This window comes from Panicum hallii, chromosome 3, assembly GCF_002211085.1.
Source record: "Panicum hallii strain FIL2 chromosome 3, PHallii_v3.1, whole genome shotgun sequence".
Lineage (NCBI taxonomy): Eukaryota > Viridiplantae > Streptophyta > Magnoliopsida > Poales > Poaceae > Panicum > Panicum hallii.
In genome coordinates, this window is record NC_038044.1 from 3436460 (window position 1) to 3451465 (window position 15006).

General features: G+C 41.7%; 1 protein-coding gene and 1 long non-coding RNA gene across 3 annotated transcripts; both read right to left on the minus strand.

The window, feature by feature from the left end:
* Nucleotides 1-633: 633 nt before the first annotated feature.
* On the minus strand, nucleotides 634-3770 carry LOC112884409. Its single transcript, XR_003227113.1, has 3 exons — nucleotides 3461-3770; nucleotides 1248-1316; nucleotides 634-871 (listed from the first exon to the last, which is right to left on the minus strand). It is a non-coding gene; the product is annotated as an uncharacterized LOC112884409 (long non-coding RNA).
* A 915-nt stretch (nucleotides 3771-4685) lies between these two features.
* On the minus strand, nucleotides 4686-12383 carry LOC112886549 (uncharacterized protein At5g08430-like). Of its 2 annotated transcripts, none has more exons than XM_025952485.1 (15): nucleotides 12278-12383; nucleotides 11073-11155; nucleotides 10544-10734; nucleotides 9398-10304; nucleotides 9121-9242; nucleotides 8877-8936; nucleotides 8026-8076; nucleotides 7441-7511; nucleotides 7123-7280; nucleotides 6398-6490; nucleotides 6179-6235; nucleotides 5807-5866; nucleotides 5634-5693; nucleotides 5171-5244; nucleotides 4686-5067 (listed from the first exon to the last, which is right to left on the minus strand). In XM_025952485.1, exons 1-15 carry the CDS (start codon nucleotides 12379-12381, stop codon nucleotides 5050-5052), a joined length of 2109 nt encoding a protein of 702 aa, XP_025808270.1. In that variant the 5' UTR covers nucleotides 12382-12383; the 3' UTR covers nucleotides 4686-5049. The 2 variants fall into 2 exon arrangements, with proteins under 2 accessions (XP_025808270.1, XP_025808269.1); XM_025952484.1 differs by lacking the exon at nucleotides 12278-12383 and adding an exon at nucleotides 11417-11615.
* Nucleotides 12384-15006: the final 2623 nt, after the last annotated feature.

Below are 15006 nucleotides of genomic sequence, written 5' to 3' on the forward strand. Positions count from 1 at the left end.
AAAAGTAAAGACGGAAGGCTCAACTGAGAGAGCACGCTACAGATACATGAACAAGGCATCTGTAAGCAAAATAGTCTGCTCCGCGGTCTCTGCTGCCCTCCACACTTTGAAGTCCTTGTCGAAGAAGCCACTCCAACGAAACAGCCAAGTCAGTGGAAATGGCCCTCTGGTGTTTCCTTGAGGATCTACATAGTTCCACAGGGGTGTGGGGGGGGGGGGGGGGTGACACCGCATTCATGACTTCACGCACTGCTGGCTCGTGCTGCTACAGATGAAGATCCCCATCCATGGCTCCCGAGGCATGTAAGGTAAGCGAAGCTGACTCGTGTTGCTCCATATGAAGATGCCCACCATTCATAGCCCTCAGAGCCTGTGACGCGTTACCTTCTGCCCTATGTTCAACTATGGCCCTGTTCGTTTCCTACCCTCTAAACTTTAGACCAATCACATCAAAGAGAATCTTGCTATTTAGAAGTATTAAATAAAATATGTTTATAAAAATTTTTGCACAGCTGGGTGCTAATTCGCGAGACAAATTTAACGAGCCTAATTAATCCATAATCTGCCACAGTGATGCTACAGTAATCATCCACTAATCATTGACTAATATACCTCGTTAGATTCGTCTCGCGAATTAGCACTGGGGTTCTGCAATTAGTTTTGTAATTAGACTTTATTTAATACTTCTAAATAACAAGATTCTCTTTGATGTGACCCCTCTAAAATTTAGGCCCCAGGAAACGAACACACCCTACATGTGAAGATCTGGTCTTCGTCACTATTCAGGTTGATAGCTTCTTAAGCATTTGCCCACCACTATTCTTGCACCTGGAGTGTATTTAGTTTCATCTTTGTCCAGTAGAGCTTCCATCTGCATTGACTTCACAAATAAAGTTATCACGTTGGTTGGACAAAAGGACAAAACTTGTAGAAAATTAATGACAACATTCAGAATAGCATGCCATATATAGTGCACTCGCTTCACAACAAACTGTTAATGTAGTACTTTTGTAGGGGGATCTGAACAACACCAACATAATTCAATTGAAATAACAATCCATGTATTTGAATGGAAAAATGCAATAAACTATTTGCTTTCATGATGCTCAGTCATCTAAATTCTACTTGACACTATCACCACGACCAAACATGGAAATAGCAAATGGGAGCCGAGCATGCAACATATAATAAACCTCCAGGAACTAATTTAAGAGTCCATCACAATAGCAACGGGTCAAGTAGCAAACCTTGGGAATTGTGCATTTGAGAATGCAGTGCAGAATCAGGAGTAACACCACTGTGAGGGGCTTCACTAGCTACATAAATAAAGATAAATAATCAAGACCCAAAACTAGCAGTACTAGACATGCAATGTGGTATTACTGGTACCAAGTTGGAGCTTGGCATAAAGTAGAAAGTGGCCATCAAGTAACAAAATTGAAGTTCAAATAGCAATTGCATTATAGGAAAAAGCTAGAGGTATGGTGGATAAATGAATGAAATATTAAGGGGACAAAGTAAAGCTAAAGATGGAACATTCAGTTTTGTTAAAAATGTAAAATTGACCAAAGAAAAAGAAACATGTAATGCAAACAGAGTAAATACGGGTAAAATAATATCTTACTAAAATTACTCCCTCCATCCTATAGTATAGGGCATTCTAGCATTTTCATGATAGATTAAGGAGCTAATGAAATGACGGATGTACCCCTATTTAATACCTTATTTGGTTGTTATTTTACTGATTTTATGGCCGATTGGAAATAATTAGTTTCCAAAACATACTACGATGCCTTATACTTGGGTACAAATTTTGAACGCTTCAATGCCTGATATTTCAGGACGGAGGGAGTATCTAACAAAGAGATCATCAAACCTATTGATGGTTCATCTTTAAAACATTTAAATAATCGGGTGCTTGTGTGCCACCTCGAGATGAGCAAGATAAGCAGGTCTTAGTGTCAACGATTGATCAGAAAAATTACCAGTACTTTCATTTTCATCAAATAATCAGTTCAACATTGCATACAGAAAATACTAAAGAAGGAGAAAGTTCAAGATGCAGAATGGAAGACTTTTGAAAACCAAAAACAATTAAACTTTGTTGAAAACCAAAAACAATTAAACTTCAATGTAAATCATGCCCAAAGCAAAACATTGAATCGGTGATTCATATCAAAAGCAAACCATGCAGGTCATATTAGAAGGGAGATAAAAATGGGGAGCAGCTGGAGCCAACAGTGCGTGAAGCCATGAATGCGGTGCCAACAAACAGGTCATATTAACCCCCTTCCCTACGTTTTTGCTACTTCCTACTTTCAGTAACTTGTATGAAGCCAACATCAACACCTTGGTGGATACACTCAAGGTGCGGTTGAGCATCACAACTTAAACATTATCATCAAATGTTGCTTGGTTGAGAGATGTGGTTGGTTCCATTTTGTTGTGTCTTCTAGTTTGTACCCCTTCTGTCGTGTAATGCCATAGAATGGCACTTGCATGTAACTGAGGGCTTCAATTCAAAAATTATATTACCCATAGGCAACCAGAGAAAATTGAGCCACATCATAACCTATGTGTTTTTATGGGGCTTGCCAAACCTAGCTGGAGCTTCGTTGCTCGTTATAGAGGAGATTTAGTGTAGTGTATGGCTGGGGCTAGAGGTTTTTCTTACTTAGGACGGGGTCATTCTGTTATTCTGATACTAAAAGGCGTGTTGGCTTATGTCGCTGTATATGTTTATAAGGATTTCCCTACCCTTTTCTTCTATTGCAAAATAATGGTATGCTCTCATGCATGCTCGAGAAGAAAATAAAGGAGATTGAGCCCATAGGCTCAGTAGCTAGAGAAGATCCGTGCAGGTAGTTCTCTCTAAATAAGAGTAGGAGATCACCGACGGCATTCTGAGCACCTAAAGCGTGATTCTCTTCTCCTTTAGATTGGGCACCATAGTTGTCAGAAGGCCCACTCCTACCTTAACGCGATCTATTTCAATGAAACGAACTAGAGGGGGCAAATGCCAAGTCTCACTATTGTATCTTACATAAAAAAGAAAGAGAGGTGCAAACAAATCTGGGGGTGAGATGGAAAGGTAAAATGCTAAGCAGAGGCAACTATGGATAGTATTGGTGTCTTTCCATGGTAAAATCTATACTACTGAACATCTGATAGTGTACTTGACATGATAGGTATAACAAGGGCAAGATAAACCAACTAACCTCCCTTGGAGGCTACGAACTATTTAGGGTTTATACTCTTGCTTGCCTTCAACTGATACAAGGGTGTCTTAAATATAGAGATGACTAACTTGACCCTATGCAAATATCCCAGCGGACTCATAACTTATTTCTATCCTAAGAAACCAACTAATCCAATCTAGGATATTGTTCATGTTCTATGTTAAAACCACATGAACAATATACCCAATCATTTGCGCGTCATTAGGCTAGTGGGCCTATACCTGGAGCCGGTCCCAATACCGTAACACAAGATCACCCCTTCAAGACGGGCCGTCCTCGAGCTGTGGTGATGCACAATAAAATGTTAAAGAATGCTGCCAAAGGTCGATGTTGGCAAAGGTTGGTGAAGAAGGCGATAAATATAGCCTTCTCAAGCATCATAGTAGGCGCAAGTCCAAGCTTGAGTCTGCATGGTCCATCTAGTCATGGCCCAGCAAGAAGAGGCAAAAGGCGGCATGGCCATGAAGGCTGATGAGGCCTAGCCACCAGCTCCTGTTATGGCTAGATAAGGGTGTCCACTGGCTGCAGGTGCGCGAAGTCAACTGGAAGGGGCCTCCGCGTACGAGCAACGGCAGTTGGAAGTCTGATGACAAGTCAGACGCTCTGCGGCTGTGGGAAACTGGGGGCCCATTTGCTAGAGTGGGGCTCGATGTGGGCACCTGCTATGGAGGCCTAGCAACTGAGGAGGTGAGGCTTGCATCTGCCATGTGGCCATAATTTCTTGATACAGATGGGTTCACATCTTACGATGATGATTGGACGACAGCAGCAGCCCTGATGATAGATTGAGGGCAGCTCCAACGGGGGGCAGAACCTGCATTGGCGGTGGTGGCGGTCCTGATGGGAGGAGGCCAATGAAGATGGGGCCACTAGTGAATACGATGGTGATGCTGCAAAGGCTTGTCGTTGTTGTAGCCAGGATTGGCGAAGTTGTTGCTAGTACCGTCAAGCATGTCAAGGCTGCATATGCAACCGACACCGTCTCCATCATCGTGGATGGTGCCAATGCAACGACAGGTATAGCCATTTGGGACTTTGCCGATGCTGCTCTAGGTGTCGGTGGCATTGCTAACGACGCTTTTGACGAAGATGGTACTGTTGATGTGATGACTGCAGCGTCAGAAGATGCAGGCGGTAGCAAGGGCATCCCCTGCTAGGCACTTCACTGCCATCAAGGTTGCCGTTGGAGTTTTTGGCGAGACCGTGGTGCAGAGTAGAAAAAATATCGATATAATGTCGCATTAACATGTGTTCAAGATATAAACTTAGAAGTGTCGTATACATCTTAAATTCTGAATCGTAAAAAGGAAAAAAAAAAGAAATCAAACAAAAAATAGTTACAGCCAACAACATTTTTCTAATTATTATCTAAAAATTAAAATCACAGCTGCTTACAAATTATTAGGCAAGCAATAAGGGTTAACGGGATAAAGGCAAATCGCCCTCTAATTAACTGGCGCTCTGATCAAACAGATTCAATGGGCGAAGCCCTGTAATATATTATTTCTTCCTTGATAAAATAAGACTTGGCTATGTTTATATAAGAAGTGTCAGGCTCTGAAATAGACTAAGAAACCAATATACTAACTGAACTATGCTAGCTAGGGATACTAATATGCAGATCTCAGCCAACCATAGGATCAACTGAAGCTGATTTGGTTGTTGATCCCGACACATTTACTTATTTCTATGCCTCTTATACGCGATCCTAAACATTTTGTCACTCCTCTCATAAAGATTAGATATTTTGTCCCTAACAACTGAAGACGAACTTTGGTTGGTTTCTCCTTATGGACTCTTACAGATTCGACTACATCCTCTGTTGCACCTGGAGACACAAACACACCACTTTTTAGTACAAATTAAAGTCTTAAACCACAATTAAACAAGGGGTGCAACATTGTAAAAATCACATGATCGTTTCAATTCACCTTTCGTTGGCTGTTTGAAGAAATAGCTCCTTTTACTCCAAGAGAAAAGGGTACTAATAAGGTGTTTGTATTACCTAGAGATCAGAAAAATCTTGTAATAAAGTTGAGAAAAGCTAATCATAATCATTTAGGGGAAAAAAGAGAGGTTAGAATGGTGAGTTACTAGATGCTTGCGGAACTTTAAGGGGCAAACCATATCAAAAGAAGAGGTTTTAGCGACATATGTAGAAAAGCAAACCATACTAGGAAACTGTGAGGGAAAGTTGAGTATGGAGAGTGCAACCCATGATGACACATTAGAGATGCCTTAAAAAACATAACACATAAATTGACCTAATATGTGTTCTATTGATATGTAAAGACATAGATTCTTTGAAAGAAAACATATTTATACAGATAGATACTATGAACATTTCTAAAATGATATTTCATATACATTATCTCCATAAAAATAAATACAAACCTTCGGTCAATTTCTCCTCATGGACTCTTAAACATTTGAAACTTTTGAGTACATTCTCTACTGCACCGAGAGATACAAATGCACCATTAATTAGATCTAATACAAAATTAAGGTCTAAAATAGCAATTAAAATAAAATAAATTACTAAAAATCATGTCATAGTTTCTACTCACCTTTAAGTGGCTCCTCTTTTGCTCCCGGAGACAAGGGTGGTATGAAGGTGGTTGTATTACCTAGATCAGAAAAACTTGTCCATTATTATGTTAGGAAACCAGTGAGATAAGGTCAAACTACACTCTAATTACTAGGCTTGGGGAAAGCCCTGTATCTATTCTTGCTTCCTTACTCAAAAGAGACTTTGATGCAGACTAGAGATCAAATATAATGATTGAACTATATTTTACATATTAGTATGCATATCTCAGCCAGCCATATGCTCAGCTACAGCTGATTTGGTTTATGATCATAACACATTTAGGTTTTTTATTTATACACCTCTTCTACTAGAGTACTGACTTTCTCTGTTATAATAATTAAATACAAACCTTCTGTTGGTTTCTCCTTGTGAGCTCTAAAAGATTGAAATACATCCTCTGCTGCAGCTGCAGATGCAAACTCACCATTAGTTAGATGTAATATGGAAGTAAGGTCTAGAATAGGAAATATAAAAGATGGAAATATAGTGGTGGAGAAGAACACTAAATGAATAAAACATTTAGGGGGATGAATAACATAGTATATTTCACGTGGCAGCTTCAACTCACCTTTTGATGGAACCTCTTCAAAATCAGTCAAAGAATTAGCTACTTGTTGTTTTGCTCCTAGAGACAAGGGAAGTAAGAAGGTATTTGTATTACCTAGAAATCCAAGGAACATTTCTTCAATTGACTTAATAGTGAAGAATAGCAGTCATAACCATTTATGGGAAACAATTAGAGGTATGAATGGAGCATTTTTAAATGATGGTTAAATTTTAAAAAGGAAAAATATGACCAAAGCATAAGTTTTAACCCCACATTAGTAGTACAAAAATACATAAGCTATTATTTTTCATTACTTTTTATTTTTTGAAGAACATAATGACAATACTATAAATATTATATTTTTACTTGCCTTCTAAAGTATGTGAATCATATCAGATAAGAAAAAAAGGGTGCAATGTGGATTAGGCATAACCTTGCAAAATTAGTTTATCTGAACAGTACATTCCAAGTACTGTTAAATGGAAAATTGTAATATTTCCAAGAATGGCATTACATTTAATATGTTACAAAGCTAAAGAAACTGTAACAAAGGATTTCCAGCGCCACTTCACTATGAAAATGATGCACTGACAAAGTAAAATAGCTCCATTTCACCTAAACTAACTGTGTGTGGCATTCTCTTGTGAGAATTGGATCAAGTGGTAGCAACTTAGGTATTATGAATGTAAAATATATTGATAGAAATAGTTTTTTAAGAAGAAAATTTTGATGTATTTCATTTTCACCTCTATTCTCTTGAGATGAGTTGCTTGCTGCAATTTCGAGTTCAGTTTCATGTCCTTCTTGTTCTGTATCCGCAGTAATTTCCGGAACCTCTTTAAGGCGGCGCATCCTTTCAGCTTCTGTGCTTAGCAGCTCCTGTTGGTGCATTAGTTCCTCAAATGTAATAGAAATATAGGTCAAGGAAGAAACCTTGAGGAAGTTTCTTAATTAGTCCAAGAAAATGTACTGCTAATAGTAAAAGAGGAAAGCAAGATGTCATCTTAGAATTAAAACATCAGTTTATTTATATATGACCACGACAATCAATCTGCAAAGGATATTCTTGTCTCCACCCTTTTATATTTGCTCTTTCAATAGCTCTTTCCAGTCTCACAAGTTCTTTGTCAATCCACTGAAAAATGGAAATCTAGTCAATTGGAGTGGATACATGAAATACAAACATATGGAAAGCAAGGATAGATTACTAAATGGTGAGACTAAAGAAGTTCTGAAATCTCACGACTTTGCTTTCAGACTTCAAATGCTATCTAGCAGTGCAAAAAAGAATTAATATATTTTGTAAGTACCATGCCCATTAGGACCTATATAGAACTTCAAAAATTATGTTTGCTTGCTACAGGACAATATTAGAGTAAATTGAAGTGGATATATAATGAAGTTCCAAAGAAAAGAGATCACTAATAAGTTATGTGTACAAGTTTCTGAGCAAACTAAGGTTGTTGTCGACACTCCTTAAAAAAAGCCAGGAAATCTTCTGACGTTGGTGTGCTATTGTCCTCCAGTAGGTGTTAGAAAAGTCACTACTTTTGATTGATTTGGATAACCAATTACTAATTAAGTTTTCCCCATTTTTCTATATGCATGTATCAAACCAGTGGCATCTATTGATTTCTGAGTGCACTTACATGATTTACTATGTCTTTATGTACAGTTGCCACCTTCTCCTCCAGTGCAGCCTGTCAAAAAACAGGGTACTTAGAGCACTAAAATAGGAACCTAGCATATGCAGTTATGCACATTAGGAAAAGTACATTGTTGTCATCTTATAGGAGGTCTCACGAACGAGAAGCAACCATGAGACAACTTAACAGACAACCCCTAGTAAAAATAAACAAAGTAATATTCATGCAAAACTCAACATTTTCTCTTAATACATTGGTGTCATCTTATAGGAGGTCTCACGAACGACAAGCAACCTTGAGACAACTTAACAGACAACCCCTAGAAAAAATAAACAAAGTAACATTCATGCAAAACTCAACATTTTCTACCCTTCTATTGAAAAGACGTATGGATATTCCAGCCAGCATATGGACTATTAAATTTCATTTCTCTTAATATTCTGGTTCGTTCTTCCTCCTAACTCCTAAGTATTTGCAGGGGTTTAAATATCCAAGCAAAGAGCAACAAAAGAAATGGAAAGTTCAATCTAATTACACATTGAGTACAGTGAGCATAAATGTTCCTGATGTACTTGTTTATCAAATATCATTTTACATTTAGAATATGCTAAAGGAACTGGTGATTGTTTTGAAAGTCACAGTAGCGTTAGTAATTGGCCAAGTGAATTTGATAGCATGGACACAATAAATGGATACATACATGCAACACATGCAGATAAAGAAAATACCCACATCACAATAAATACGATAGTTAAAAGAAATATTGTTATTTCAATGGCAACTCCATTCATCCAGTAAATCACATGGTAAAGCACTGAATTAAGGAGAACGAAGGTTTCAGAATGCGATCTTACAATTGTAGGCCTTTCCAGAAGTCCTTTCTTTACCAAAGAAACAAGATCATTGCATTCCTCCTGTTACAAAGGCAAAAGGCGTACTTATTTCACCACATTTTTGAAAGTGAAGCAATATTGTGAATTGATGAACCAATGTTGTACAAACTACTCTATTTAATACTGATAACCTACTCTAAAACTGAGGTAGCACTAATTTGTTTCCGTCAGTAACAATTTACACACTGGATTATGAAAACAATACCTCCTCAAAGTCCTCGTCTGAGAGCATTGAGATCCTGACATCATCCCATAAACCAGTAACACATAAGAGAATATTGGTACATGTGTCTTTCATCTTGTATTCTTCTGAAGATTTCTTAATGCCTGTAATGAGATATTACAGGAGCACATTAGACAGATGTTTGCAAAATATGGATCGCGCTATTACTAACATGAACATTCTATGCTGCTCAACAAATTAAAGAAACTAGACCATCAGGGATAAGAAAGAATGCTTGCAATTAACCCTTCTTTTTTACCTGTCACCAGCCCAAGCTGGTATGGCTTCTTAGGTAATTCATAGATATGAACTTTTGGGGCATTCTTAACTCTGACAAAACAGCCAACAACTTTCTGATCAAATGTATCTGGATGATTCAAAAGATTAATAATTAAAGATCTTCTCAGATAAATAAGCTTTATGTTATTCTCATTAAGAGAGGCAAAACTTCTCTTGTTTCTTTCTGAAACCCTCTCAGCAATCTTCAACTCCAGACTATTCCGAGGTTTCTTTTTCATAATTTGACCAACATCATCTTCAGAACCATCAAAATGAGGTTTCTTTTTCGTAATTGGAACATCATCGTCCTCAGAACCATACAAAATTTCATCCTCTGAAACATCATTTGCAGCTAGATGAACTGCTAGAAACCTACGGATACTTTTGCAACTCACTTTTCTTCTCCCAAACAAAAGGTGCAACTTATCATCACACAGGAAAGACTTCTTATTATTCTTGAACAAATTCTTCTGTTTGATGTAGGCCATGATAACTCCAACAATTTCAGCTTCATCAAGAGATTTTGATGAGTCCTTTCCAGAACTTGACAAGAATTGCATTAGCTCTTCAGAACCCCAACCAATATATGTTTTATTGTTCGTCTTGTGCTTCTTTACTGATGTGTTCGCTTTATTCTCTTTGCCCTTAGAGTCAAAAGGAATAGTTTTCTCAATGGCAGCATTTTCAGCAAACATATTTGTATCTGACGTGTTATCTTCATCTGGAAATTTCTCTGAATTTGCTCTATTACGGTCAAGCTTTCTATTAAGAATAACATGAGCTTCTTCCAGGTAAACCAAATTCAAATGTTCTCTGTCTTTAACATCTTCCCAGTAGTCTTTAAACAAAATTCCGTCGATCTCTGCCTTGCTGAAATCCCTCTGTACCTAGAGATGAACATGAGATTTGTCAGAGAGCACAAAGGGAAACTATATTGGAGAGGTAAAATCGAATTTTGCTATGAATTCTAAACAACCCTAGCATCCTTCCTAAAAAGACAGCACGGATTACACGGGGTGATAACTAACAAATAGACATACAGTGAAATTCTTTGCAGAATTGACCAGTGGAAACTCAATACAGCAATGCAAAAATAAAATAAAATTGGGTATATGCATACACTTACCCAATGAGGAACAGGATCAGTATTCTTCTCAATCAAGATAGCCTTGTTCAAGCAGCTGGTGCAAAATCCTTTTTGCTGCATTCTCAACTCGACAAATCCAACTTTGCCAAGGCAGTCGTGGCAAACCGATATAGGACAGCACAGACACTGAAAATGTGAACTCCGTCTGCAATTGAAACATATGTGCCAATCTGTACATACCAAAAATTAGGCCCAAGTATCAATACCATTAGGGGTCGTGCAGTATAGACTATAGAAGCTAATAATACACAGTCTGTAAGTCGTAAGCCGTCAAGTGCGTAGTTGCTGATTATTTGTGGCCACCATTTAATTACCGTCTAGCTTATGTGGTCGTCGGACATATTTGCTATGTTGCATGATGCTGGAACAGCTAGCTAGGTAAAACACAGGACAAATAAAACTTCACGGTCCAAGCAACATCTCGTTGTTTCATGAAGGAAACAGGAAACCTTGAGAATCTATGCATTCATGACAGGAAAAGTAAAGAGGGCGTCACAAGAGTGCTCACCACAAATGAGTTGTTCACCGTGACTAGGAAAAGAGCCATGTTTGTCCTCCAAGCAGTGCAGATGGTACGCCTTCGGGCAGTTCCTGGAAAGCATCACGAGGCAAAGTGAGGATCTGTTGGCGATGACTGGATCGAAAATGATGATGAGCCACATTGACGAGATGTCATTCATTCCCGAGCCAGCAAAGATGTAGAAATAATCAAGATTCAAAACTGAAGGAGTTCCTACACATGCCATTCACCAAGGCATATAAGAAAACAAACGGCAGTAATTTCATATCAAAATTTTCATGTAAAAAAATGGAAATTGCAGCCCGCACGTCTCATTTTGGCATTGGCCTTGCCTTCGCACACTTGGGCGTGGACGACACGTTCTGACGTACGGCCACCGGCCGCAGCGCCTCTCGCTGCCTCCTCCGTCCAGGCGTCCACGGTCCGCGGCTCGTCCCTCGCCGGTTTCGCTTCGCCCCTCCGACCGTGCGACCGGTGTCCGCCCCGTCCGGCGGCTGCGCCGAAACGCGAGAAAACCCGACCGAACAGGTTGCGTCGCACGCGCGTCACGTCACGCAACGGCGGAAAATGAATCCGTGGCCTCTCTCCCGAGCCCCTCCCTCTCGTCTCGTATGGTTTCGACACCGAGCGCCGCCGCCGTCGCCGCCGCCGCCGCCGCCACCTCCCCGACGGCATGACCCCAGATCCGACGGCGCGGCGGCCTCCTCTCCCATCCTGACGGGCGTGGCCCTGCAGCGCCGGCTCGGCATGACCTCCAGGCGGCAGTTGCGGGAACCAGGAAGGACGACGCCCGGCGCCTCTTGCTCTCCTAACGAACGGGCCTGAAAACTGAGCGCTGACTAACCGCTGGCCCATTAAGTGAGCAAGACTCTCGGCCCATAACAACAGATACAGGCCCATAAGACCTTAACGCTTCGCCAGCCCAGCTAACGCTTTACGCTTCTTCCTCCTCTCGCCGTTCCATGCGCTGCGCTCAGATCGGAGCTCGGACGCTATGCGCCTACAGGCCTACAGCCATGTCAGTGCTGCATGCAGCGCGGACGATCACGGAAACACGCCGGCCGGATGTACGGAACAAGCAAGAATCTAGCGCACGCAAAGCAAAACAAGCAACGAAGATATGATACCCGACCCGCATGTTCATCAGCGCTACACACGACGGCAATCGACAATCCTCGCGCGCGAGGGCTCACCTGAAGTCGCAGGCGCGGAGGTGGTCGCCGCCGTCCTTGCACACGTAGCAACACTCGTCGGCGACCTCCGGCGGTTCGCCCCCGAGCATCTTCCAGCTGCTCATCCCCTCCGCCGCGAGCTCTAGCTAAACACTCCGCGAAACAACCCCGGAGCCGCCTCCCACGATGCGCGCGCGCGGCTGAGAACGACGACGGAAATGGGCAGTGGCGGCGGGAGAGAGCTAGCCGGCGTGTCTGGACGAGGTCTGGTGGATCTGAGCGCGACGGGGAGAGGACAGGAGGGCGAGTTTTGCGGCGGCGTCGAGACGGGGGTCAGGGAAACTGAAAGATGGAGGCTCCTCGTCGGCTGCTCTGGGCACTGTGCTCTCTCACGTTTCCTTTTGCCAGCCAGTGGAACGGAGGGAGAGGCTGACGTGCGGGCCCAGCATGTGCCATCGTTTGTCATGCAGCGCCCACTGGAAACGTCACCGGGTTTGCCGGGCGGGCTGGCTCATTTTTCTTTTTTATTCTACATACAAGCAAGCAATCTTATTCATAAAATTTAATTAATTCAGAATATATCTCTAGGATATCTATCTCTATCATAGCTGTATACTACATATCTATCTATCTATCTGTAATCCGTCTGTCTCGGTATACTACTCATGGACTTTTGAGAAATTTGGACACGTTAATTAAAAAAAAAGAAATAATTTATTCTATTCTATTTTTGCAATAGTAGTATGAGAGACTGGTGTGAGATATAATGAAAATATAATGGAACAGTTGAACAGCAGCATGGTTAAGGGCGCCCGTGCCAAACTTCCATGGATTGCCTATTCACCTTGCAAGAAGAAACATGGCCGATAGATGAAAAACATCCCTCGTCTAGCGTTGTCAAATGAAAATTTGTGCAGATCGTGATCCTGTCCTGGCCAAGTGTGAGCAAATTGTTCATGGGTGATCTCATCCTTAATATGATTCTTGTACGCGAGAATAACCACCTTGCGGTTATGTTATGTCACCGGTTCATGATGGTTTTGAAACATTGCCAAAAACTTCTGGAAGAAAAAAACAAACTCTCCATCAAACAATTCCCAGAAAAGATCCCTAAAAAGATAAAGAAATATTCTTAAGAAATCAATTGCCGCCACATCAATCATTCTGGACCAGCACTTGATTTGACAAGTGCACAACTTACTGGAAATGGTCGTTGGGACCTACTATTCAGTCAAGTTCATGAGCAAGGACCAATTCTTTATTCAAGAAATTCCTCCTTTGTTTCCCCTGGCCACACAACACCAGCGAACACTCGGGGGCAGCATCGGCGGTGGCGGCGGCTGATGTTGCAAGCATCCTCCTACTGGCGACGGCGGCGCGCGGAATTCAACTGCTCAAGCTCAAGCATCGACCGTGCGTCCGTGCCTCCTGCTCGCGAGCATCGCTGCGAGGGCCAGCTGCATCGCGTCTCCGCAGCAGTGCCAGGATCCAGGATCCTCTGCTCCGCGCCAGGGCAACAAAGGAAGGCCAAAAGGTGGAGAGCCCACCCCTTCGGCGGAAAATTGGCTCTCGCGGATGTCGATGTCGGTGTTAGGTCACTGTTGAAGGGAAATGTTTATTGGTCGAATTCCAAATTTTATTTTTTAGAATTTGTTTTAAGCATGCTTGAGATGCTCTAACAATCGTAGCCCGCCCTATCCACGCTTTCAAGCCTTTTTCGAAAAAAAAACTTGACCACGCACCGTCTAGGATGGCTCAAAGCTCATTCCCTTCGGCCTACGTTGGCATATTTTATGTTGTGTTTCTCACCTCATACAGACTTGTGACCCTCATACGACAATGACAGATCCACAGTGAACCATATAATACCAATTACATACCAAAAATTATTGCACATAAAAATTAAAATATTATGGTCGACCTAAGAAAAACTATATTCCAAGAGCCGGCAGAAGCCCAAGATATATGATGGGAAATATCTTCTTTTGCACCCCAAATACGTTAGTTGCCAGCGGTTTTATTTTCTCTCCGGATAAAATAAACATGATCATTGCTGTCTTGTTGTGGTTTAGCTTTAAACCCATTCATGTTCCATAGGTTTGCGATTATCCTAGAATATGTACGCCATATGGGCCATATCTCACCTCTTATCGTAGAATATGTACGCCATATGCGTAGTCCTGTGATCCCGGGTCTGACATGAAGCAGTCGGAAAGATGGTACGACCGACTAAAAGAATTCCTTCTATAGAAAGATTTTTCCAATAATGATGATTGCCCATATGTATCCATCAAGAAATCCTTAAGTGGATCCGTGTATGTGGATGTCGTCACCGCGGGAGCGAGGGTCCCCCAGCCTTGGACAAATCAAGGATAAATGGGCTAAAAGTCTCTTCTGGCCTATTAGCAGTAATGGACCAAACTGAGGCGCCTCCTAGAAGACCTGAGTCCGTGGGAGGCCAAACGTCTCCCCGGACGGGGCGGTTCCTTCATAGAGAAGGGATCGTCTGACAGCATATTTAATGCACCCATTCTGCTACAACCGGTTGAGGTCCGTGGGTGGCGCGCCTTCCCCGTAAAATAATATGATTACTAGGCGATAGGCGGTGGGGTGGCCCCTACCACTCACACCTCCCGTCACATCGGATAGACATGGAGAGGAGCACCTGCAGCCCTGGGCAACGCGCAGAAAAGACCCCAACCGATGCACAGACCCCGGGAGAGACCTCGGGGCATCCCGGGGTCCCTCGA

Bases quoted from the DNA above. Each gene is read 5' to 3' on its own strand.
- LOC112886549 (XM_025952485.1), bottom strand. From the start codon at position 12,381: ATGAGCAGCTGGAAGATGCTCGGGGGCGAACCGCCGGAGGTCGCCGAC. The intron at 11,156-12,277 runs GTGAGCCCTCGC...GATGCTTTCCAG, and splicing joins CTCCGCGCCTGCGACTTCAG to GAACTGCCCGAAGGCGTACC. The intron at 7,512-8,025 runs GTAAGTGCACTC...TCCATTTTTCAG, and splicing joins ATAAAGACATAGTAAATCAT to TGGATTGACAAAGAACTTGT.